This window comes from Rhinoraja longicauda, chromosome 15, assembly GCF_053455715.1.
Source record: "Rhinoraja longicauda isolate Sanriku21f chromosome 15, sRhiLon1.1, whole genome shotgun sequence".
Taxonomy (NCBI): Eukaryota; Metazoa; Chordata; class Chondrichthyes; order Rajiformes; family Arhynchobatidae; genus Rhinoraja; species Rhinoraja longicauda.
The window spans coordinates 33,221,429-33,249,302 of NC_135967.1; the positions used below are offsets into that span (position 1 = coordinate 33,221,429).

The 27,874-nt window shown below is 41.3% G+C and overlaps 1 protein-coding gene across 1 annotated transcript in view; it reads left to right on the plus strand.

Moving 5' to 3' along the window:
• frmpd3 (FERM and PDZ domain containing 3) overlaps positions 1-27,874 on the plus strand; it is a 104,483-nt gene that overhangs the window by 37,592 nt on the left and 39,017 nt on the right. The window contains exons 4-8 of the mRNA XM_078411994.1: positions 8,546-8,591; positions 15,778-15,882; positions 18,577-18,684; positions 23,267-23,398; positions 25,034-25,153. Of these exons, the coding sequence (XP_078268120.1) occupies positions 8,546-8,591; positions 15,778-15,882; positions 18,577-18,684; positions 23,267-23,398; positions 25,034-25,153 (511 nt within the window). The remainder of the gene's footprint in view (positions 1-8,545; positions 8,592-15,777; positions 15,883-18,576; positions 18,685-23,266; positions 23,399-25,033; positions 25,154-27,874) is intronic.

Sequence of the window (27,874 nt, forward strand, 5' to 3'; positions counted from 1 at the left end):
GACAAAAACGTTAGCATTTGTCTTTTGTTATTAACATGCCGATTTGCTGTCAGCCTGATAATTTTTTCAGGAGATCTGCAAAGAGAGAAAGAAGCTAAAAACTGGCATTTGAAAACTTGATTACACTTGGCAAAACTGCTCTGCAGAGTGAACGGAAACAAAACACTTCCTGGACTTCCATTTAAAGCCAATATCATATCATACTTCTGAAAGATGTGCAGTCAAAATGTAACAGGACGGAACCGCAGATGCTGGTTAATACCAAAGATAGACACAAAGTGCTGGAGTAATTCAGCAGGTCAGGCAGCATCTCTGGAGAAAATGGATAGGTCACCTATCTTTTTTCTCCAAAGATACTGCCTGAACCGCTGAGTTACTCGAGCACTTTGTGTCTATCTACAGGTCTGCAGTGTCAGAAGATATAATCATCGCTGATTTATCATGGTGGACAGATGGAAGTCACATTGTACTTGTAACCCTATGTCAGGCCTCCACTCATGGACTTGCTCCTGTGACTATTTCCCATACAACCTCATTTTTTTGAGTTTAGTTTATTCTCACGTGCACCCAGGTACAGTGAAAAGCTGATGTTGTATTGTATTGTATTGTAATTTTAATTTATTAGCCAAGTAAGTAAAAACATACAAGGAATTTCATTTGCCATACAGTCATACCAAAAAAGCAACAAGACGCAAAAAAATTAACATTAACATCCATCACAGCGCATTGTGATGGGAGGCAATAACGTATTATCTTCTTCCCCCTCTTTTCTCCCGCGGCCAAGGCAGTCTAACCATCTGCAGTCGGGGCGATCGAAGCTCCTGCAGCCAGCGATCGAAGCTCCTGCGATCGGGGCGGTCGAAGCTCCTGCGGCTTGGAGTTCCCGAAGTCGGTCCCTAGCCAAGGGACCACAAGCTCCATGATGTTAAGTCCGCAGGCTCCCGCTGTTGCTCCCGAAGTTGATCCCTGACAAAGGGATCGCAAGCTCCACGATGTTGACGTCCGCAGGCTCCCGTTGTTGAGGCTCCAGAAGTCGATCCCTGAGGCTCCCGTTATTTCCTAAGTCGATCCCCAGCAAGAGGCCGCTAGCGCCTCGATGTTAGGCCGCAGTGCACTAAAACATACACTTAAACATGCATTTAACAACAGACTAAAACAACAAAAGAATAAAAGGACGAGACAGACCATTGGCGAGGCTGCCATCGTATGGCGCCACCAGTCAGTGGAAAGACAATACATGATTCCAATCGAGCCATCCACAATGTATAGATACATGATAAAGGGAAATAACGTGAATAACGTTTAGTGCAAGTTATTGTCCTATAAGGTCTGATCAAAGATAGTCCGAGGGTCTCCAATGAGGCAAATTGTAGCTCAGGACTGCTCTCTAGTTATTGGTAGGATTGTTCAGTTGCCTGATTACACCTGGGAAGAAACTGTCACTCTCCCAACACAACACCTGAAGTCCAAAGACGTAGAGGTATGTAGGTTAATTGGCTGGGTAAAATGTAAAAATTGTCCCTAGTGGGTGTAGGATAGTGTTAATGTACGGGGATCACTGGGCGGCACGGACTTGGAGGGCCGAAAAGGCCTGTTTCCGGCTGTATATATATGATATGATATGATATGATACTCTCCCTTTATCATTGATCAAGTTCACAATCTCAAAACCCCACACTCAATCTGGTTTCTTCATATCATTTTACAAACTTTAATAATCAATAACAGATGACAAGAAGACTGGTCTTAGTATAAATAGACATGTCAAATATGGGTTAAAAATATTTATTTTCCATATTTTTATAATAATATAAAAAACAAAAATGCTGAAATTATTCAGCAGGATAAGTAGGACCTACACTGTCTGTGGAAAGAGTTAATGTTTCAGATTGAAGAGGGATGTTAATAGTGATGAAGATGCACTGTTGAGGAGTTGTATGATAACATAACATAACATAACATAACAACACTTTATTGTCACTCGGCACAACACCGAGCGAAATTTCAGCAGTCACACAAAATACAGCAAAAAGAAAAGAACACAGGACACCCGACCCCAACACAAACATCCATCACAGTGACTCCAAACACCCCCTCACTGTGATGGAGGCAACAAAACTTCCCCTCTCTTCCCCCCCGCACCCACGGACAGGCAGCTCGACCCCTACCGAGGCAAACGACACGCACAGCCCCCGCAAGGGGATGGAAGGCCCCGCGGCCGAGCCGCCCCGGGCACCGAAACGTCCCGCGGCCACACCGGGCGATGAGGAGTCTTCAAGGGACGTAAACAAACAAACTCAGTGAATGGGCAATAACATGGTAGATGGTGAGTAAAAACGTGAGCTATTTGAGATGCACTGCATCTGCAGTTTTGTTTTATTTGGGTTTATCGTTGATTTGATAAACTGATTACATTGAATGTGCATTGCTGGTTAGAATCAACAGCGATGCCTAAAATGGGGAGTTGGGACCATTCAGGAACAGATTGATCAAGGATGATTGACACCAAGAGTAGTGCCAGGTGAGAGGGGATCAGCTAAAATCTTTCTTGGCTCTTCTGTCTGTGTTTCGTTTATTTCACTATTGCGTAAAATCAATCGCCTCAGTAATGCAAATTAAATTTCAATGTTGGTGCTGGTAATATACGAAGGCAGCATTTAAGGTGTATCATGATTTCCGCTTTACTGCTGTTATGGCATCTGACCTTATAAATTCAATAGGATTAAAATGACTTGGGACTGCCATTTTTGATCACCAGATATTAAAATATTGAAATAATCATATCAGAACCATTTTTGTTGGGAAAATAAGAAAACAGGACCCAAAATTGTGATGAATTACATCTATTTCTTCGATTGTACTGTCCATCAGAAAACATACATGATCCTTGTAAATGATAACAGATTTGATCTTTGTATTATCTTAAATGCCTCATCTGACTGAAATACAAGAAAGCAGTAATGTCTCCTCTGCATCTTTGATCTAAAGTGCTAAGAATGTTTAATTTACCACTTCGCTGAGCAAGTGAATTTTGAACAAACAATTGGATTTGGACAAAAAGCAATAAGCTTGTTAAAACAAAAAGAACGTAACTCATTAAAAAATGGGAAGCTTTTGTTATCATGCAAGAGTAGGTGACCTATAAGTCAGTGTTGACATGTATGATAAAAGGGGCAATGTTTTGATTGATGTTTGGTGGCTGTGATTGACCTTCAGAAATGAAAGATTTGGAGACATCGATGGGAAGCAGTGTGCATTTCTAAACAAATGTTTGGGAGCATTTGGCAATAATGAAAGGAATGTGCAATGTGCAATGCTGCAGCTTTATTGCTGGAACTGTAATCCAGAAGTATGTGCTCGTGTTCTTTTCCAACTGCGGTGTGTTAAACAGTCTATTTAAGATTACATTCGTATCTGTAAAAATTACCATGATTCTGATTTTAGTAAAAGCCGAACTTACTTAGCAAAGGCCTTTTGGGTGAAAATTTGTGAAATACAGACCAATGTCACCAAGGAAACTACAAATAGTTTAGTGGTGTTTCTTTAATGTCAGTTTCATTGATTTTAAATTCAGTTTCTTTTCAATTCAGTATTGAACTTGCATATAAAAACATATTTTGAGTGGTAAATTCATTTTCAACTTTCAATAATAAAACTGGAGCAAGTTACGCCTCTGATAAAGTTCAAAGAATATTTTTGATGGAAAGAGAAACAAGAAATTGATTATATTCTTATGCACTGCCAAATATGCTAATTCATTGATAATTTTAGGGCCTAAATTCACCCATGGTCACAGACATTAAGGATGAAATGTATTTTTATAGTTAAACAATATAGTTAAACAAATAACCTGTGCATATAACATGAGAAGCAAATGTTTCACTGTCAGGGTATGCGTTTTTCTTAGCAAAGTCTAAGAAATATATAAATCTTGAGGACGTTTTTGGAACTTTTCCTCAGGTTACTGGAGGTCTTGTATCAATCCATATAAAGGCAACCTGCTGCATAAGTTCATAAGTTCGAGAAAAATTAGGCTATTCAGCCCATCAAGTGTGGGTCTAGGCCCTGCATTAGCCTCAGCAGGGACTTCAGTCAAGAGCTAAGGAAGAAGTGAATGGGCCCTTGTCCTCAAGATTTCAGCGTGGCATGATGCCGGAAAAATGGCAGGCAGGGATGACTGCCTGTTTATATAATCTTCAAGCAAGATCCCTGGAAACATTACACTGACTAGGATAATCCTTTCCTCAGGGTTCCAGATGCGTTGAATCTTCTATAGTGGCACCTCTTGTTAATTCATGAAGTGGTCCAGGTCGTCATTCAATCCAAAGCCCGACTTGATTATAACCGATGACTCCTTCACCCCCATAGGAAACACCCCTCCCAATCTGCCTGCTGGACTCTCTTCAATGAAAAGTCCCTTGCCGTTGTGTTAATGGCATCAGTGACCTCAGCATTATTCCAGTACTTAAAATGAGTAGCAGCTATCTGAAATGATTCTAATTGATGGTAACTTTAACCTCTACCAGAGAGCTGTCTAGGTGTGGTGTGTAGCTGGAGATCTGCCAGCAGCAGGATCTTTGTCATCAATGATGAAGAAAATCTGAGTTTCAGGATATATTACTCCTTTGAGAACTGGGGATGGGTGTACAAATCGCTTAATTCTTCTGTTGGTTGCGGTCCATGAACATGCACCCTTCTTCATTTTCACCGATTGAGTATCTATACAGTTCTGCACAACCCTCAAAGCCAACTTGGTTTCTCCAGCTCATACAGAACATCCTGTGGGAATGCCACAGAAGCACCCCAGCAAATAAATAACAACTGGAAAACTAGCACCTTGCAATTCATCCAAATTTGCAAAACATTAATTCCTATGTCCCTGGCAGTCATTCTTTCCTTATGCCCTGGAGGTCTCCAAACTGCAGTGCTGCACTGCGAAAGTAAGAATAAAGTTGATATCTGGCCATTAATTGGGGCATGGAACATTATGTGATCCTGGTCCATGACCGTTCCACAGAATTCCCAAGGTAGAGGAAAGTGAACCAATTTTAGTTGCCCTTGCTTCAGCCAAATGTTGCATGATGAATGATGTTATTGTAGGAGTATCCAATTTCCCGTATGTCAGACTGTACAGAAATACCATGTTGAATTTTTTGGATGATGGAAAATAAGCATAATTCTGTGATTCATAAATAAAACCATTAGATTTCAATCACATTGCATTCAAAAACACAGCTCAAAGCAAATTAATTTCTGGGCATTTGTGATAGAGGAATTCATCATTGATCAGTACTGGTGAATTCAGTTACGCAATCCGCTCATCTCTGCATTTGGTTCTGCCAGTCAATATAATTGCCAAAGCTTCCATGTGTGTAACAAAGAGACCAAAGTGTTAAGCAGTACTGTAAAAGATGAATTAGGCCTTCAGAAAACTTGTGGTGGAATCACAAATGACTTCTTGTCTGCCCATAATCAAGAATTTTTGAAACAATCAAATTTAAAAAATATTAAATACCTGATCATCAATACTTAAATTTACAGTATTTCCATTTTAAATTTAGTTCCTCAAATAAATAAAATAATTTGTTGAAAGACTTGTGCGATAAAATGTCACAGTAATATTTTAGACTGGAATCCAATAACATGTACACATTTCCATATAATTTGGCCAATTGCCCAGTAATTTAAGAAATGGCTTATCATTGGACTTATCGCAGAATCGAGCTTGTAGATTGATCACTGCCTGTATTATTCTCAGAGTTCAATGAGATGGTTATTTATTTCTTTTTTTACAGAGTATACTTACTGTGTGCCTGACATTTTTCAGTATCTTAATCAACATAAATGTTTCCCACTGCAGTAAATATACCTTTGTAAGAAGGAAATGTAAGCAACTGCAGATGTTGGAAATCTGAAATAAAAACCAAAAATGCTGGAAAAACTCCTTAGGTCAGATAGGATCTGTAGAGAGAGGCAAATGCCTCATATCAATTACTTTTTATTATAAAAAGAGTTGTTTAAGATCAAGCATGCTTTTAGTTCCATAGAAAGTTGAGGAATGGCGAGAACAAAGGAAATTACAATGATAGGATAGACTTGAATCTCACAAGTGGCAGTGCTGCCAACAGAGAGAAAGTGAAGAAGGATTGATAATGGCAACTGCTATATCTGCAGGAGATATAAATAGACGAAGATGATTGAGAACAGAGGAGGGAGAAAAGAAATTGTTGGACTTGAAATACAAAACGCTGGAAATCTGAAATAAATGGGAATGCTTGAAATATCCAGCAGATAAGGCAGCAACTGTGGAGAGTGAAAAATGTAGTTTATGTCGGGTGGCACAGTGGTGCAGTGGTAGACTTGCTGCTTTCCAGCGCCAGGGGCCCGGGTTCAATCCTGACTATGGGTGCTGTCTGTATGGAGTTTGTATGTTCTCCCTGTGACCTCATGAGTTTTTTCTAGGTGCTACGGTTTCCTCCCACACTCCAAAGGTGTACAGGCTTGTAGGTTAATTGGCTTCTATAAATTTTCCTTAGTGCATAGTATGGTGCTAGTGTATGGGGTGATCGCTGGTCGGCATGGACTTGGTGGGCTGAAGGCCCTATTTCCACACTGTATCTTTAAAGTCTAAGGTAAAGTCAACATTGATGTCCCTTCATCAGAACTTTCACCACGTTTGCTGCCAATATCCAACCTATTATCACATTTACCGATTCAATCTCTACTTTTTTCTTCCTTTCTTGTCTTCATCTCAGTAATCTAGATTAACAAACTAGATTAACTAGATTACATCAAGTCATCATTTCCCAGTCAGTCGTTTAGCTCATTTCCTTTGTAAATCTTTCCTACACAGACTACAGTCACACTCCTCAAAATGCACAAGCAAAATTGTTTTGGCAAACAGGTCCTGGCCGACAGAATGGTTACTTCATCAGTCTGAAGAAGGGTCTCGACCCAAAACATCGTCTGACCATTCCCTCCACAGATGCTGTCTGATCCACTGTTCTTTCAACAATTTTGTTATTTTGCTCTGTTAGAAGCCTCACATCTACATGTATTCCACAACTATTTCAAGCTATATCTCTTCCCTACTGTTTCCTATAAGGGCTCTATTTCATTCTTCCAATTTCCACTCATAACGCGTGCTTAATTTTTTAGAGGGCTAACACTGGGACTAATACTGGACCATTAGGTGCTCACTATTCATACTAATGGCTCAGATGGAAAAGTCAGAGTGCAGTATCCCCTATTTCTAGGGCTGATTATTTTTCACAAATTACGACATTTTTCATACATTTTGTCAGTCCAGGGATATTTTCCTCATTCGATCTGTCGATGTGAATTGCCGTATCATCTTTTCACCACTTTTCAATCCCACCTGCTCATTGACTCCATTTAAAAAATTCTCCACAACCAAAATAGAGGCAACTATGTTGCAAAGCAGTTACTCCAACTAAAAGATAGTTCTGATGGTCCGGGCACCATTATAATGCAGGTATAACAAGTAACCAGTCCTCTAAAAGCTTCTTTCATCTCTGCCACTCTTGACATGGAGACTCCACATTTTCTAAGGAAATACACTGCAATCTGTAAATAAAGCTATGCCAAATATAGGACAATGTTGAATCAGTTCACTTGTAAGGGGAAATATGGACTTCAAGGAATCAAGGGATATGGGGAAAAAGCAGGAACGGGGTACTGATTTTAGATAATCAGCCATGATCATATTGAATCGCGGTGCTAGCTCGAAGGGTCGAATGGCCTACTCCTGCACCTATTTTTCTATGTTTATGTGTAACAATCACAGGTGTTTCTCCAATAGATCGAAAGGGGGGGGACCCAGTGGCGGGCCACCGAGAACGGAGGGGGGTCCCAGTGGGGGGCCACCGAGAACGGAGGGGGGTCCCAGTGGGGGGCCACCGAGAACGGAGGGGGGTCCCAGTGGGGGGCCACAAGGAACAGAGGGTGGTCCCAGTGGGGGGCCACCGAGAACAAAGAGTGGACCCGGCTGGGGGCAGCCTGATGCCACGTTTGGCAGCAGGGCTGGTTTGCCGCTGCGAGCATAAGATAAGACTGTTCAATTCATTTTTTATAACTCCGTCAGCGCCAGAAATGTGGCAACTCTAGTGTACTGCCTAGGTGAGGTCTGCTGTTTGATTTTACCGAGTTGTACGAAAAACAAAGCAAACCTAGGTACATGTGATAATAAAGTATAAATTGAATCATTGAATTTGTGTACAAATACATAAGTATGAAATTAGAGTAACACTTTTCCCAACGATATATTTGTTTTATTTATCATTTGGTCAACCAATAAACTGCAGCATAATAAAGAACCATCTTGTCAAATTAGGTTTTACGTAGACTCTGAGTCATTGCAATAATATAATTTATTTCAAATGATGTGTGTTGCATACACTTCTAATGAGATAGAATAGAGTAAAGGTAATTATCATATTTTTAATATTCTGAAATATTGCTTGTAGTTCTCCAAACTCTGTATTCTGTATCAAATAACAAGTATGTTTAATCCTCTTTTTCATAGAAATGGCAAGGATTCCATTATTCTGACTGTCCTTCAGACTTATCAAGTGAGTGTGCTCCTTAATTCCATTATGTACTGTGTGTTTGCTGTCCAACAAGGTAGGATTTCAATTCCCCAGGAACATCAGTTGGCAGATGCACCTCAGTGTTCGGAAATATCCAACGCCTGTTTCCCAAGCTATTACGAATGATCTCATCCTGGCAAAGCAGCATTTGGGTGCTCCAGCTAAATGAATACCAGCTATTATTCAGAATCATTTGCTAGGAAGTCTGCATATGTTATGCTTTATAATTTTTAATCCAGCTACTCAAGATTTCAAGCCTGGGATTTTAAAAGATCATTGGAATTTAGTCTCTTTCTCATGAATTAGGCATTTTCAATTTGATCTCCGCAACTAATCTATTCTATCCGTAGGGAGCAAAGAAGATCAATCTGTCTCATTGTTCCCAAAATCTGGATCTTTAGTTGAGTAGAAAAGACAGACAGAAAAGTATCATTTAATAAATACATTAGTGAGGTTGAATTAACAGACCCATTCAGTTTTAACTGCATATCCGAAAAGTTTGAACTAGTGCTCTATCCTGGAGTATATCTTACACTCTGTTACCAAAGTAGAAAGTGGAAATACTGCCTAGATAAATGTTATTAACAATCTGGGGTTAACTTTGCAACGTCTAGCACCATCTGGGACATGGCAGCATCTAGGACATAGTTGTGAGTGTTTAGAACACCCTGAAATATCCAGAGTGCCTTAGCTGTTTGAGGAAAAACTAAAATATTTCAAATCTTATGCCAGTTAAGGTATATAAGGCAACCTAGGCTCTCAATACAACCCAATCACTTGGGGTAGTCCACTGAAAGAAAATTCAGAAGGAAGACTTGTCATATACTGAGTCCTCATTATTCACAAGGGATCGAGCCACAAACTTCCTGCAGATAACCAATGAAGTGCATTTAACACCAAGGCCATTGGTGTCACACTAAGACTGCAATGAGATACAGTGGACAAGCTTCCATGAATATTATAACTTTTATTTCAGTTTCAGTTTCAGTTTCAGCTAGCATGTAAACCTTCCCAAGTTCCTGACCCCTGGTGTATCTAGTCCTGACCATGGTTCTGGCTCCATCCAAAAAGCCAGCTTGACCCACACACCCAGCTCTGGCCACACACACAGACCTCACTCCACAACCCAGCCCGACCCACACATCACCTCCCACCACACACACGACACACTACAAAATCCAGTTCCCACATTTCCAGCCCACACTCTGGAACCAGCTCCAGCTAACATCCAGCCCACACTCCAAAACCCAGACTGACCCACACATCCTCTCCGGCCACACAGAACGAGCCCCAGTTACTCTTATGGCCCACAGCCCAAAACCTAGCCCCGGCCACACAGTCAGCCCAAAGCCCAGCGCCCACACATTCAGCCCACACTCCAGAACTGGCAAACATTCAGCCCGCACTCCAGAACTCAGCTCCAGAACCCAGCTCAAAACTGTTTACCCTCTAGACTCCAGCTCCACTGGCTGACAATAGACAATAGACAATAGACAATAGGTGCAGGAGTAGGCCATTCAGCCCTTCGAGCCAGCACCGCCATTCAATGCGATCATGGCTGATCACTCTCAATCAGTACCCCGTTCCTGCCTTCTCCCCATACCCCCTCACTCCGCTATCCTTAAGAGATCTATCCAGCTCTCTCTTGAAAGCATCCAACGAACTGGCCTCCACTGCCTTCTGAGGCAGAGAATTCCACACCCTCACCACCCTCTGACTGAAAAAGTTCTTCCTCATCTCCGTTGACTTGCCATATTCCTGACCCAACCCCAACCTCTAGAGCAGGGCAGATCAGCGGATGGTAAGTCAGTGGATAACAAAAACATAATTACAGCAGGCCATTTCTAATAGTAAATAAACCTTGTTTCTCCAATGGACGAAGAAAGGGACGGTATAACACAGGAGTTACATTTGCCAAACAAAACCATTAGCAGTTCACACGCAGCCACAGAATATCATTAACATGGAAACAGGCCCTTCAGCCCAACTTGCTTATGCCGACCAGGTTGTTTGTATGTTCTGAATCTCCCAGCACTTAATTTACTTTAGTTTTTAAGTTTAAAGATACTGCGTGGAAACAGACCGATTGGCCCATCGCATCCACGCAGGGCCGTTTTTACAGCATTATGGGCCCCCGGGCAAAGCATTGTACTGGGGCCCCCACCGTTACTCTCCCCCACCCCCTTTTCCCTACCAGCCCCCCCCCCCTGTCGTGCCGGTGAAAAGCACTTACCGAAAAGCACTTAGCGATGGATTTAGGGTGCTACATTGTTGCGAAAAGCACTTACAGATCGCTGTGAGAAGCACTTAGTGACCGAAAATGTTGCGAAAAAAGCACTTATTGAACCTACATTTTTAAAGTAGTATTTATTTATTGCAAGTCACTTAACATACACAGATCAGCATGGGGCCCCTATGCTCGTGGGCCCCCAGGCAAGTGCCCATCAGGCCCATGCGTTAAGATGGCCCTGCATCCACGCCGACCAATGATCACCAATACATTAGTTCTAGTGTATCCCACAAACTAGAGATAATTTACAGAAGCCAATTAAACCACAAACCTGAATGTCTTTGGAATGTGGGAGCAAATGGGACCAGCCAGAGAAAACCCACATGGTCACAAGGAGAACGTGCAAACTCTGTACAGACAGCACCCATTATCAGGAAATCACCCCAGTCTCCGGCGCTGTCAGACAGCAACTCTACCAATGCGCCACCATGTCACCTTGATATCCAATACTCGATCTATATGGTCTATCCTGATTAACCTAAGTATTGCAAAACATTAATGGCCAGGTTTAGCAATTCATCGTTTTCTAATTTAATTTCAGTAAATGCTGTTACTCAAAGAGGCACCAATTGAGGTAATCACATCAACATTCTTCTTTAATTAAATGAAATATAAACATAGAAAAATAGGTGCAGGAGGAGGCCATTCGGCCCTTTGAGCCAACACCACCATTCAATATGATCATGGCTGATCATCTAAAATCAGTAGCCGGTTCCTGCTTTTTCCCCATATCTCTTGATTCCTTTAGCCCTAAGAGCTAAATTTAACTCTCTTGAAAACATACAGTGAATTGGCCTCCACTGCCTTCTGTAACAGAGAATTCCACAGATTCTCAACTCTCTGGGTGAATTTTTTTTCCCTCATGTCAGCCCTAAATGCCTACCCCTTATTCTTAAACTGTGACCCCTGGTTCTGGACTCCCCCAACATCGGGAACATTTTTCCTGCATCTAGCCTGTCCAATCCTTTAAGAATTTTACATGTTTCTATAAGATCCCCTCTCATCCTTCTAAATTCCAGTGAATACAAGCCTAGTCGACCCATTCTTTCATCTTATGTCAGTCCCGCCATCCCGGGAATAAACTTGGTGAACCTATGCTGCACTCCCTCAATACAATAATGTCCTTCCTCAATTAGGGGACCAAAATTGCACACAATACCCCTGCATGTTTAGCTCCCAGCCTTGTATTGAGGCACAAAGCTGTCAGGTTTGTTTTTCTTATCTCCCTTGTACCTTTTGCTTCTGTCCTCCTTTTATGGCCCTCTGTCTCCTTGCATTGGTTCCCATCCCCCTGCCCTGTCAGTTTAAACGTGACCTTTCCTACACTCTCTTTCCCGTTAACTGCTCGCATACGCTTCCACGTTGTTGACTCCACCCCCTACTGTTTAGTTTAAACCCACCCGTGTAGCACCAGCAAACCTGCCTGCCAGAATGTCGGTCCCCCTCCAATTAAGGTGCAACCCATCCCTTTTGTACAGGTCACCCCTGCCCTAGAAGAGATTCCAGTGATCTAGAAATCTAAATCCCTGCCTCCTGCACCAACTTCTCAGCCACACATTCAGATCCCCTGTCTCCGTGTTCCTACCCTCACTCGCACGAGGTACTGGAGGCAACTCAGAGATAACCACCCTAGAAGTCCTGCTTTTCAGCCTCCTACCTAGTTCTCTATACTCACGTTGCAGAACCTTCTTCCTCTTCTTACCCACATCATTTGTGCCTACATGCATAACTACTTCCCGCTGCTCACCTTCTCTCTCTCTCTCTCTCTCTCGAGGATGTTCTGAAGTCAGTCTTCATTTGTTTGTGTCCTCTGAAATTCATCCATTTACACTTTTCACCTTCCCTAAATTTTTGATTCAAACCATTTGTATTTTTCTGCAAATGGGTTGAAGATCACAGTGTGCCAAATACAAAAGGTGAAATCCATGACTAATATCTCCGAATTAAGCAGAATAATTAACAAAATTAAAATTAAACGTGGAAAACAAATTTAATTAACAGCCAGTCAGCACTGCTGGGTGAATAAAGGTAAACAAGCTTTCATTGCTGAGAGCTCTTATTGTTAAAGCTTATTTACAGATTATTTCAATTGATGAAACACAGGGAGTAAATACATTTCTGTTTTAGTTGGAATTGCTGCTTCTATTTTACTGGATTGGCATATATCTTGGAAATGTTAATTCATACCTAAATTGTGAATAAGATGATAAATGTGGCATGGTGGCGCAGTGGTGGAATTGCTGTCTTCCAGCGCCAGAGACCAGGTTCAATGGTCTCTGTCTGTATGGGTGCTGTCTGTGTGGAGTTTGTACGTTCTCCCCGTGACGGCGTAGGTTTTCTCTGGGTGCTCCAGACAACAAACCACATTCCAAAAACATGCAGGTTTGTAGGTTAATTGTCTTTGGTAAAAATTGTAAATTGTCCATAGTGTGTAGGGTAGTGCCAGAGTATGGGAATCACTAGTTGGCGCAGACTCAGTTGGCCAAAGGACCTGTTTCCGTGCTGTACCTCTAAAGTAAACTAAACTAAATTAAGTGATAAGGAATTCATTGAAGTTTTCTGTCCCCCACATAAGGAGGTTTTTCTTCCTCCCTGAACAGCTTCCCACCAGCGTGTGAAGCCATGAAGAATTAGGAGTAACTTATAAAATAAAATGTTTACTGGAAGAAGAAGCATGCATTTGTTGGAGCTAATAATTATTATTGCATATGGAAATTTCTGGAAAAGACATGGCAAAATAATTTTGAAATTAGTCCTCGTTTTCAAACAAGGGTAGCCAGAAAGAGGATAAGGACCACTTTCTATGTGGCATAGGTAGAGAGAAGATCAACAGTGGAAAAAATGTAGATTGAATTTTTCAAAAAACGTTTTACGATTTGAACAAATAGATTTTGTTGCCAAAAATATTATATTAGTCTTGTTGAGCATGTGATGGATTGCAACTATATTATAACACCATTTGTTACTGAGACGTGCTTAAGCTCTTTACAGATTCCCAGCACAATATCTTGGATTCTGCTGTGTCGATTAAAATTCCAATTGCATTGGACCTTTAAATTGGAAGTGCATTTTCTTGTCAAATCTGTGGAATGCTTTAGGCTGTTACGTCAAATTGAGATTAATAGTTATTTAGCCCATTTGTTCAGATAAGAATTGTGAAATGAAAATGTAACAAAAATGGTGAATAGTGGTTTAGGGTTCCATTATCCTTTAAGACTGTCAGAATTTATAGGCTTTCAAACTGAAGGCCACACACGAGACATAAACATACTGCCACTGGCAGGAGATCAGCTCCATTGACAGTGTAACAGAGTATAAAATATTACCTCTTAATAGGTAGAGCTCATTTTGCATTAAGTGCACACTGACATTAAAATGTTTATTTAAAGGCTTGACCGATCCAGTAGAATACTACTGATGCAGTCAATTGACAGGGAAGTTTGGGAGCAATCGCAGATTAATATTGTAAGTTGATAAACATTTTTTCTTCTTCTTTCTGGTATCACAGTTAAATCTTTCTAGCTATGTTCATGTTAGTGCTCATTTAGTTAGGGATGGAAAGTGAGCAAACTGCAAAATGGATGTCTGTGTAAAGAAAATCTTTCACCAGTTCACAAACACTGCCACTGAAGAAAATAAAAGTAAATTAAAATCATTTCAGGCCAATGAGTCTTTTTCGGACCCAGGGTTTATGAGAGAGTTGGCAGTTTATGAAACAATCATTTTCTAACTTCATATGTTGTGTTTGCCTTATAACATCATAGCCAGTTACAGCTTGGTCACCTCTGTTAATCAAAGAGTGTCATATATGTGCCAACATGAAGGCTATCCTGTGAAACAAGTGCAAAGCACGCACTACTCCCCCACTAAAGAGGTAGAGCCTCTAGAGCAATAAAAAAAAATTGTGTTGTGGTTAAACTGCCCTCATTTGGATTGACTATTTGTACAATCTCCTTGTTATTCTCTTGTACGTATCTTCCGTGTCTGTCAGCAAACGCTTCACTTCACGCATACAAATGCAAAATATACTTTGAGTCGGACATCATGGGGAAACCCAGGAACTCTTCAGGGAATTGTCAACTGTTCTCTGCACATGCACCAAGTTTGGGATTGCCATGGCAATTTCCCAGTTATGCAAGAACAGTGTATACATGTATTTTGAATGAAGAATGGAGAAGAATGATTGCAAAGAAAAAAAGTGAACATTATAACACTTATATTATTTAAATTGAGTTTAGCAATATATGTAGTGAAATGCTTTTGGTTGTATGAAAGTGTTTCAATACTTGCATATTTTAATGTATTTTCATTAATTATTCGATTTTTAGTAGCTGTTGTACGTTTTATATGCTTCTGAAGGACTTAGAATTTGATATGGCTTTGCCAGTTGTCAAAGCTCTTAGAGTTCTGTTTTAGGCTAGATTAAGCTCTACCATACCACAATAATATCTCACAACGCTCTGATGTCACATCGAACCCCACCGCTAAAGGGTGGAGCTGGCTTGCAAATGCAGGTTGACAATAGCAGAGCAGAACTTATCACCTGATGGAAATCAATGACAAGAGCATGCAGTTCATTCCTGCTGGGAAATTCTGGGTCCTTGAGCATTTTGTAGTCACTTGTAGAACAAATTAACAGTTTGGTTGGACAGACTAAATGAGAAAAAGACAAGTCTAAAATCAAAAACTTAATTATTACTTTCCCAAGCACCCAATGAGATCAATTAAAACTTGGATTATTTAATATACTTCATTGCCTTCTTGATAAAATATTCAAAAGCTGGCTTGGCACTATTTGTTCGACAAGGTGTTTGGATGGAAGTAGAGTGCTGCTCTAATATTGACAAATCACCACTGATGTTGCTTTTAATTTCACAGTCTCCAAAATCTGCCTTTATCAGTGCAGCCAAGAAAGCACAGCTTAGGACAAACCCTGTCAAAGTGCGGTTTTCCGAAGAGGTTACAGTCAATGGAAATAATTCTGTGAGTACTTGCAGCAATGCATTAGATACTAAAGTTTAACCCACAAATACCCAGCACAACACCATTTGCCTGCTTGGTTAGAGTGGCATGGTTGCCAGTTAAGATGATGGGATGAGTTCATGCTGTATTCCTGCCACCCCCACTTTAATATCCAAAGAGTATCTTGAAAACCATGAGATGCAGTGGAGCCCATGTTGATTTGGCCCAAAAGGATACTTTGGGCATCAACAGCCATTGGCTTCCATGCCCCAATTGTGAACTTCACTGAATTTGCTCTTCCAATCCCATTCCTGAATAACATTTATTGGTTCCTGGCATCATCCAGAAATCTACTCTTAATCCATCACTTTCAACTCCCATCCACCAGGAATCAATAGCAAATTAAATCAGAAATGGGAAGGGATTTGAGGAAACTCCATGAGTATCATTAGTACCATTCAAATGAGGGCGAGAAAAATAAATCTTCAGAAATTGTGCATCTAATTGCTTCCTCAGTTAAAATGCATCCAATTTGCAACGTAGTTTGCAGTAGATCCTAACCACCATAATAAAGATTTTGTTTCATAACCCTGGCAAGAGGCATGAATGCATGTCCTACATTGAAACTTTGTACAGGAGTGAGTGGGCAATGTATAGATAGAAGTAAATACTCCCATTTAAAGGTAAAGGACTTTCCCAGTTTCCCATCAAAATTTGTTCTCCAGCAATGCCTGCATTTAGATTAGCTGGTCATCTATCCCTTTCCATTCCCAGAGCCTTGCTATGAACAATTTAACAACAGCAATCATTTACAATACCAATGCATCTCAGGAAATAAATTAATTGGCTCCTAAGTGCTTAATGTTGCTTCATGAATATGGAAGACACTAGTATTATTTTTGTTATAACTGAAAGGACCTTTGGAAATTATGTATGGTGTAGTCACTGATATTTTCTTAGACAGAAAATGAATATGGGTTAAGTGGCCAATTAACTAGTTCTCTATGGAGCAAAATTTTCCACTCAGCCAAAAAGCTGTTATTTCGGCAAATGTCCAGAAATTGATCGAGCATATTGAAGGAGGATAGAAAGATTGAAGTGTTTTGGAAGGGAATTCAGGAGCATAGTACCTTGGTAGCAGCAGATGAGGCCACCAATAGTAGAATGTTTCTGAACACATTGAAGGACTCTGGCTGGTTCAGTGTAAGCCTGGCTTGATGAGGTTAGCGTTACATAGAAACATAGAAACATAGAAAATAGGTGCAGGAGTAGGCCATTCGGCCCTTCGAGCCTGCACCGCCATTCAATATGATCATGGCTGATCATTCAGCTCAGTAGCCTGTACCTGCCTTCTCTCCATACCCCCTGATCCCTTTAGCAAAAAGGGCCACATCTAACTCCCTCTTAAATATAGCCAATGAACTGGCCTCAACTACCTTCTGTGGCAGAGAATTCCACAGACTCACCACTCTCTGTGTGAAGAAATGTTTTCTCATCTCGGTCCTAAAAGACTTCCCCCTTATCCTTAAGCTGTGACCCCTGGTTCTGGACTCTCCCAACATCGGGAACAATCTTCCCGCATCTAGCCTCTCCAACCCCTTAAGAATTTTATATGTTTCTATAAGATCCCCCCTCAGTCTTCTAAATTCCAGCGAGTACAAGCCCAGTCTATCCAGTCTTTCCTCATATGTAAGTCCCGCCATCCCAGGGATCAATCTGGTTGAGGTGGGACACCAATGGAGGGGTTGAAAACACCAATCAAAACATTAAAATCTGGCATTTCGTATTCAGGAGTCAATTTAGGTCAGCAAGCACAATATTAATGGGTGAATTGGACAGGTACAAGTTTGGACTCAGGCAGCAGTGTTTGACTGACCTCAAGTTAACAAAGTGCACACAAGGGAAGTGAAGATGCATAGCAGCCAGAAACATTCAGGCCTAGAGATACAAAGGCATGGATCAGATTCCTGCAGCAGATGAGCTGAAGCAAAGATGGAGTCAGGTGAGGTTACAGAGATAGAAGCAGCCACTTTGTTTTGGAAATTCACTTCTGCATAAAGTACAATTCCAAGATTGAGTCTGAAGCAATTGGCAAGGAAAGAAATGGATTCAAAGGCTTAAGGGTACGCAACATATTTGTTTTATTTTGTCCAGCATTAATTGTTGGACAGGTGGTTTGATGACATTGAGACAGTGGGTAGATCAGGAGAGATTGTGGAATGTGGAAACTTACACCATGATTTTGGCTGGTTTGCCGAGCAACTGCATGTGATTGAAAAATATGAAGAGACCAAGAATAATTATTTGGAAGACTGCAGATGTAACCTTGCAAGCAAGGGCAATTTAAGCTATTCCACTTGACTGCCTTCCAAGAATAGATAACAAGAATTGAGTGAGTGCAATCAACAAGCTTGATGATGGCAAAGATGTTTAAAGGAAGATAGTGTCACAGACATGAATGATGCAGTGATGTTTTTAATGGTGTTGCCTGAGAATTAAGTATTTCCTCCAAGGAATGCCAGTTCTAATTGTGCAATATTTGCCCCGTTTGCAGTTCATCTAGGATTATATTCTCAAATTTTATCTGTGGTGTACAGATTAAAGCCACAGTTTTTGGGATCTGAAAGCAAAAGTATCAGGGCAATTTTGTTAGTTGCATGGAGGATATTTACAGGAGGCAGTAGTATAAAATCAACTTATTTTTGTCTCCATCAGGACCCTATGAAAGAGGAAACTCTAATGTTGATCTCAAACGTGCTGAATGTGTATCTGGAAAACGGTCAGATGAAATCGTTCACCTTTGATAGTAGAACAACTGTGAGGGTAAGGTTGTCTAAGACGAAAAAAGAAAATTACATTTGTTTTGATTAAAAAGTAGAAAGTCATGAATATTTGCAATGTGAAAATTAATTGGGGAAAACAGGAACTTACAAATTCGGTTTAGCTTTGATTTTTATTTCTGCCAACAAACATGTGCCGAAGGATACAATATTATTGATGAATGAGGAAACACTATTTTTTACATGGGCAGAATTGACTATAAATTGACTATTGGGAACTAGACCAAGTGGACCAGTTGGGCCCCAACCACTCCTGCATTGGTGCAGCACACTCTCCTTCCGCACTCCCCCTCCCCTCTCCCCACCCCCATTTCCCCTTCCCACACCCCACCCCCACTCCCTCTCCCTTCCCCCCCTCCCCCTCTCTCCCTGCTCCCCCTGCCCCATTCCCCCTTCCTCCTTACCTCCCTCCCTACCTCCCTCCCTCCCTCCCCCACCCTCCCTTCCCCTTGCCCCCTCCCCGCCCCCCTTTCCCCCCCCCCTCTCCCCTCCTCCCCTACCCTCCCTCACCCTCTCCCTCCTCCCCCTCCCCCTTAGGGTTGCCTCTCCTGCATTAGTGCAGCACGCTGTCCTCCCCACTCCTCCCTCTCCCTCCCCCCTCCTCCCTCCCCCTCCCTCCCTCCCCCCTCTTCCCTCCCTCCCCCCTCTTCCCCCTACCCCCTCTCCTTTACCGTTTTGGCTGTAGTTCCCCGGCGGCCATCTTATGTAAGTATAAGCGCGGATCTGGCAGCCATCTTACGTAAGTAAAGGCGCGGATCTGGCAGCCATCTTACGTAAGTATAGGCACGGATCCAGCGGCCATCTTACGTAAGTATCGGATCAACTGGCCTCCACTGCGCATGCGCAGTTATTTATGAACTTTAAAATGTGAATAACAAAAAATATAACACCGATTTCAATGAAACTTCTTCCATTAGCACCAAAGGGACGACAGTGAGTAAGGTGGGCCTAAAATTGTCGCACTATCGTGTACCGTTTTGGCTGTAGTTCAGGAACAAACAAACAAACAAATGAGAGTTTTAGTATATAGATGAGAGAACCATTTAAAAGTTACTTTGGAAATTGACAAGCAGAAAAAAAGCTGTCTTGGGAAAAAAGCAGTCTAGCAGCAAAATAAATCCATGTACCTCTCTGCGGTAATCAGATACCAGTGTTCCTTAAGAACCGAGTGGGTCAGGTTCACCATAGGTGGCCATAGAAATTGACATGCAAATACTTGGATTGACACTTGTGCAATGATACATTATAAAAGTGTAACTCACAGCATTTAGTTTTCTTAAGTTGCATTAACAAAAATAAACATACAGTAGCTGTTAAAAATAGCTTTATTTTTGAAAGTCCTGCAAGAGAAAAATACGCTATCATTGCAAGTCTGAAACTCTTGAGCCCCTAACTCACTTTTCCCCACTGATACAATTGTTTTTATATCACAATTTTCCATAACACAGGGTATCACAACTAACACAACTGTCACGTTATCGCAGAACTACCTGTATATTCATGTGATGTGGGTATGGGTAAATGTTGCATTCTACTTCCAAAGTTCAGATAAATTAATATATCACTACATGTATTCCACAACTTATGGAAATTCAATTTACAAATTTCCATGATTACCTTCTTATGCTACGTGTCCTCAATTTATGATGGTTTTTCACTCGAGAAAAAATTGCACCAGTCTCCACTCGTAACGCATATTGTGTGGTACCTCTGCTTATTATCAGGATCAGTGGTCAGCCATTCTCTAAAAGTTGCAATGTTGATAGTGTGAATCATCCATGATAAAAGAAAACAATTAAAACCTATCATCCATGGAAGTGCATCATGTTACAAAAGTTAGAGATATTATAATAGAGTTAATGCTTAATGTGCATGCTTCTGTAAAAAAAATGAGATCAGCAGTATGCACTCTTGAGCTTGAAAAAACAATCCAGGAAAAAACAATATTGGTAAGGCAAGACTTGAAAAAGGAAGAGAAGGATGCTAGATCTCTGAAAGTACTGATACCTCAAGGCCAGCCACGGCTGGTTTGAACATTTCAAGAGGTTGACAAACCTGGATAATACTTCCCTGTGAAGGAACCAGCAGGTGCAGGCACCATGGTAACAGAAAAATTTCCAAGCGAGTTGTTACCATTCATCGCATGGTGGATTTTCTCCTTCTTAAGAAGTGTTTGACGTGGGTGAGATGTAGCTCTTTTGTAAGAGAAGAGAATTATTTCACATTCAATAATCTTAAGAGGTGAGAAAACTGCTCTGGCCTTCAAGGTGCCAAAGATCATCTTACTGTTCTTCGATGCCAAGGAAACTGTCATTTTAAACCTCTCTTGATACCAGGAAACCCGATGATCCTGAAAGTTTATTCAAAGGCCATCTTTCTAGTAATATGGTAATTGAACAAATAAGCGTGGATGACTGCACTACGCTTCCAGGATTACATCATGAGGTTTCTCTCCACTTTCATTGAAACATATGAAGAAAACAGGAGAGTGATACAACCCCTGGCTGAGTGGAGCTGCAACCACAACCTCTCACTCATCATTAACAAAACCAAGGAACTAGTCACTGATTTCAAAAAGGGTAAGTCGGGAAACCACGTGTCAGTTTTCGTTGAAAGGTCAGCAGTGGAGAGAGAGAGCAGCTGCAAATTCCTGAACGTTAAGATCTCAGATGACCTGGGCTCAGCACATAAATGTGATTATGAGGAAGGTGTGCCAGCACCTCTACTTACTTAGCAATCTAAACGGGTTCGGCATATCACCGAACAATTTCCGAACAAACCTTTGTGGATGAACAGTAGAAAGTATCCAAAACTGCATCATGGCCTGATACAGCTGTTCCAAGCCATAGGAATGCACGAGGCTGCAGAGAATGGTGGAGTCTGAAGAAAGGTCTCGGCCCGAAATAGAGTCTGACGAAGTCTCAACCCGAAACCTCACCCATTCCTTCTCTCAAGAGATGCTGCCTGTCCTGCTGAGTTACTACAGCATTATGTATCTATCTTCAATTTAAACCAGCATCTGCAGTTCTTTCCTACACATGGTGCGCTCAGCCCAGTCCATCAGGAGCCCAGCCGCCCCAACCATCAGGAATATCTACATGAGGTGCTACCTCAAGAGGGTGGCATCTTTCATTAAAGATTCCCACCATCTGGGCCATGCCACTCTTCTCATTGCTCCCATTGGGCAAGAGGTATAGAAGCATGAAGTCTCACACCACCAGGTTCAGGAGCACCTAATTTCCTACAACCATTACGTTCTTGAACCAACCTGCAGAACCCTAATTCTACCTTGGCAATGGAACACAATGGTCTGCCTCTTGCGCTATTGTAGACTTGTTCTCTAATTGTGTTTTACACTGATGTCTTGTGGTTTGCACAGCCTTTGATGTTCATCGCCTTGCAGAATTTATGTCTAATTTATGTATGATTTATGTTTTTGTTGTGTTGCCTATGTGCCTGCATTGCTGCTGCTAGTAAGACTTTCATTGTACCTGTACCTCACTGCACGTGCAAATGATAATAAACTCAACTTGAATTGACTTGAATAATCCAAACAATAGAACCTTGTCCTTCAACGGCATGCTGTTGGACATCAGGCAACAAACATCCAGGCACTGTGTTTACCTTAACATCATTTTGCTGTTACTCCCACAGACCAGGATGCTATTCAAGGCAGAGCATAATAAGGTATATCATGTCAGAGTCAAGGGATAATAACAAACCTACCATTGGAAATGGTACAACATCAAGGAGTAGCCATAAACTATATCAGTGCTTCTGGCCAGTGGTTATCTCCAGCATGCTGCTGGTGGTGCTTTGGTGATGGTAATGCAATTAAACATCAAGGGTACATGGTTAGACTTCCTCTTGTTCGAGGTGGTCATTGCCTGATGTTTCTGCGGTGCAAGATTATCTGCTGGGTCCCGCTGTATACAGGCATGGACTGCTTCATTTGTTTAGAGGAATGAATAGAATTGAATATTGTAAAATCATCAGCAAATGTTCCCACTTTTGACCTTACAATGGAATGAAAATCATTGGTGAAGCAACTGAAGATGGTTGGGCCTAACCTTGCAGAGATGTTCAAGGGTTGGTTGCTTAAACACTATCAAACGCAACGATCCTTTGTACAATGTATGATAGGGTAGACAATCCCAGGGTGGAAATGCCAAAGACTAGAAGGCATTTAAAGACAGATGGGGGTTTGGCAAGTTTTTTTGTTACAGACAGTGGTGGGTGCCTCAATCTCACTGACATAGGTGGAAATAGATAGGATTGTGGCATTTAGATAGGCACATAAATCTGTAGTGAATGGAGGGATATGGATTACATGCCGGCAGAAGAAATTAGTTTAACTTGGCATTATGTTTGGCACAGACATTGTTCCTGTGCTCTACTTTGTATGTTCTATGATTGTAACCAAACAACATGGCTCACTGACAAGTGATTGCAGGACAAAGGGAAATTTGCTTCATCATTTCTAATAATATTAACTGTTTCTCCCTTGTGAATCCTGTACCAGAAGTTCTCAGATTCTGACTTAAGCAGTGTTATATTTTTTTTAGGACGTGATTCTCACGCTACAGGAAAGGTTGTCTCTCAGGTGCATAGAACACTTTGCACTGGTGCTGGAGGTGGGCAATGAAGGTCCAGAGAAGAAACTTCTGCTGCTGCTTGAGGCGGAGACTTTGATACAGGTTAGTACAGGCAGTTGCCAACATCACATTGACGTTAGTGCTGTATCAGCTCTTTCCTTGTGTTTCGCTTTCGATAATTTTCCCTCTCCATTGCTTCTGTCCATACATGAGGAACATGTTTTCGGTTAGTATGCATAAGTATTAGAGCACCAGTTGGATTTATATCCAGAGAATCCTAACTTAAATCATGTTACAACTGTATGGACAGAATACTATATCCAGGAACTTCCAACATGGGGTTGGATAATCATTAGGGATAGGAATTCTAAATCCTTTGCCAATGCGTGTAATATAGTGATTAAGAGGTTGGTCGCCACAGAACAAATTAATGACACGAGAAATGAAGACATAAATTACTCCAAAGGGCAAACTTTAATCATAAGGAGCTCAAGTCACAAAACAACACTGCAACTACTTTCCACAAAGGAGGGCAGCAGGGTCCTTCTGTACAAAGGCATATTCAACCCTGATGTGGCTGTGAAATTTTAACTTGAATTCCCATGAGAAATTATTGCAGTTTCCTCACCAGGCCAACCTGGAGAGAAGAAAACCAAGGGCAAAAAGAAGCCCAGATGGGTAAAAAATATATTTCAGCTTTTTAGTGAGCCTGGAAAAGAGGGGATTCTGCTTGTGGCCCTGTAGGGAAATCCCAAAGCTCTGCGTATGAGCCCCACATCATTGCAAGGGCCTCGCAGTCACAATTCCAAACATTTACCTGAATGATCGAATCAATCTTGTGAATCCACAGAGCGAGCCTGCTAGTAACCTGCCTCAAGAAGCATTTACAGGTCAGAGATGGATTGAGAATAAACCCACCTGAACTTGCTTCGGCAATGAGCATTTCTTCAAAGGAAATTACTCCTTTGTAAATTTCTTGTTCTTACACCAGTTGTCTAGTTGAGAACAATTGTGAAATTCATAGAAACGTTGTTCCAGTTTATGCCAAATTTGTATTCCTCATCAGTTGAAATTAGATGTACCTTTATCAGGTGTTTCTCTTATAGTTAGCAGCAAGAGGCACCTTAACTGATCTGCCAGGGTTGGTTTGGAGCCCATGTGGCGGTAATGAGAGTGCAGTGTGGGCCAAGTTGAATCATTGAATATTTGCCAGTGACACTCTGTATTCTAATTTTGCAGCCAAATTTTAACATGAATGTCAAGACACACCTGCAGAGAACACATTATATTTCAAGTTGCGGTTTAAATTTTTTTGTTTAGTTTAGCGATACAGCTTGGAAACAGGCCCTTCGGCCCACCGAGTCCGCACCGACCAACGATCCCCGCACATTAACACTATCTTATACACACTAGGGACAATTTACATTTATACCCAAGCCAATTGACCTACAAACCTGTATGTCTTTGGAGTGTGGGAAGAAACCGAAGATCTCGGAGAAAATCCACGCGGTCACGGGGGGGAAACGTAAAACTCCGTACAGACAACACCCGTAGTCGGGATCGAAGCTGGATCTCTGACGCTGTAAGGAAGCAACTCTACCGCTGCGCCGCCATGACGCCGAATAATTGGGAAACTTCCCATTTACTACAGAGTGTGCTTTATATTCACCTAATTTAGCAGATTTAATAAGACTCAAATGGTTTTCCCCACATTAAGATTCTGTTTTTAATTTCTAGGTTGTGCAGCGCAGCCATTTTAACACCATGAAATGCATCCTCAGGATCACCTTTTTTCCAAAGGACCCAGTTGATCTACTGAGGAGGGATCCAGTGGCATTTGACTACTTGTACGCTCAGGTAAGATCAGTGGTAAAATGGCACAGTTGGTGAGGATCGGGAAAGAAGATACGAACAGAACTAAAGGCCACAGAACATACTTTGAAACCTTTACAAAATGCTTTTAGCAAAGTTCACATGGATCATCGAGTATTTTCTTCGTCTAATCTATGCTTACTATGGATTTAAATTTTCTAAAGAAATGCTTGTACAATTTTCATCTATTAACCTAAAGGTAAATAATATAATACTCCCCAAAATGTAATTTCATGGTTCTCAATAAATATGAACGGTATAATGGGAAACTGAAAATTAACAGTTGAGAAAGTGGCAAAGGCAAAAAATATGAGGGTGAAGACACACTTGGAGAGTTCTATCACAGCAGTAGAATTTACAAAGGTCTAGAGTGTTGTACCTTGACAGGATTCATAGGGATAAGATTAAAAATAGCAAAGGAATAATTCCTTACAGATCACCAAACAGGAAGGTCATGTTGATTAGTCATAGGAGCAGAATTTGGCAATTCAGCCCTTTGAGTTTATTCTGCCATTCATTCATTGATGATCTATCTTTCCCTCTCAACACTATTCTCCTACCTTTTCCTCGTAACCTTTGCTATCCTACCTAATCAGGAACCTATCATTGTCCACATTAAAAATACCCAAAGACTTGGCCTCCACAGCCATCTGTGGCAATGAATCACACAGATTCACCACCCTCTGGTTTCAGAAAATCCTCCTCAACTCCTTTCTCTCACGTTCTTTTTTTCTGAGACTGTGCCCTCTGGTCCTAGACTCTCCCACGAGTGGAAACATCCTCCGTACATCCACTTTATCATTTTCATTATTCAATAAGTTTAAATGAGATCTCGCCTCATCCTTCTAAACTCCAGCGAGTACAAGGCGGTACTCTCTCTCTATCAAACTAGCCAATCCCTTATTCCAAAGTGGTGACTATGATCTTTTATTCTAGACACTCTAGCCAGGAAAGTATCCTTCAAGCATCTATCAGTCAAGCCATGAAAGAATTGTATACTTCAATAGAAACATCTCTCATTTTTCTAGTCTTCATTTCTTATTTATGAACCTGCAAAATATTTTATTGTTTTGATTTATGTTCCTTTAAATTTTAATATTTTGTTCGGCTTTGTCCTTTGATTTTTTTTTTACTGCTGCCAATGTTTACCAGTTAATCAAGTTACATTTTGTTCCTCCCCTCCACCCGCGTACCATGTCAAAATAATTTTTAGTCTGTTCTTATTCTTGGCAAAATATATTTTCCTGGAATTTAATGACCATCATATAGAATGTTTCCTCTTGATATTTTACATCTCAGTATTGTGCATTTTTAGAGTCAGTGAGACATACAGCATTGGAACAGCCCCTTCAGCCCAACTTACCCACACCAACCAATATGTCCCATCTTCACTAGTCCACCTTACCTGCATTTGGCCCATATCCCTATAAACCTATCTTATCCATTTACTTGTCTAACTGTTTCTTAAACGTTGTGATAGTATGTGCCTCAACTGCCTCCTCTGGCAGCTCGTTCCATATACCCACCACCCTTTGTGTAAAAATAGTTACCCCCTCAGGTTCCTTTTAAATTTCCCCCCCCTCACCTTAAACCTATGTCCTCTGGTTCTCGATTCCTGTACTCTGGGCAAGAGATTCTGAGACTCTCTTTTCATAGTAAAATTATTTTTTCAACTTTTCAGTGTCCTGTTCTTCTTCTTCTGATGTACGTCTTTTAGACCTACAGCTCCGTTGAGGCGAGCCAGGCCAACGTGTCATCGTCCAGGTCAATCAGACCTCGTTCACCATTCGGTGGCCGGTATTTGGGACAACTGGTGACTATGTGCTCCACTGTCTGTGTTGGGTCCCCGCACTCGCAGAAGGCACTGTCCACGAGACCCCACCTCTTCATCGCTACTCCTTAGCGTCCGACGCCTGTCCTCAAGCTTTCGGGACAGGTCCTTGCCAGGGACGTCCATGGGTTCACCGATGTAGCGGTGTAGCCTAGATGGGTCCGCTGTCTTCCACTGGTCTCTCCATCTTGTCTTGACCCAGGTGGCCTTGGAAGTGTCTCTCCAACAGCATCTCCAACTGCACTATTAACGATTCCTTGCTGCAAGAACTCCAGTTTTTGAAACCTAGGTTTCAGGGACAGGGACATCAGCATCATTGTCAGGAATACACTTATACATAATTTTGGTGCTTATTCCATTTGCTTTCTCGTTCCTAGGAATGCATTCTGAGCACTAATTGAGGTATCAATAAACGCTGTCTGCCATGAACAAATTGTAGGATCTTTGTTTTCTTATCTTCTCGGATTTTTCTCTTCAGCAATTAATTTTGAAGTAATTAAAATCCCTCAGGGTTGTTACAGTATGTTTTATTTATTCATTTTCATCCTTCCTTTGCATATCTCTTGATTCTATTCCTTTTCATTTAGCTCTATTTTAGACTGTCCTTATCATTTCTGATTGATCTTTTATCCATCTCCAAGTGTCATATTTTGCAAATTCCATTATTATCTCAACTAAGTACAGCCACTATTTTACCTTTTCTCTTTTCAGGATTTCATCTATCCTGCAATTAATTTAAATGTCAGTCCTTATTTTTCTGCGGCCATGTCTGTGTGATCCCTACAACTGCTTCCTCCCAGTGTATCATTGTCGCCAGTTCCAGGGCCGTCTTAACGCATGGGCCTGATGGGCACTTGCCCGGGGCCCCACGAGCA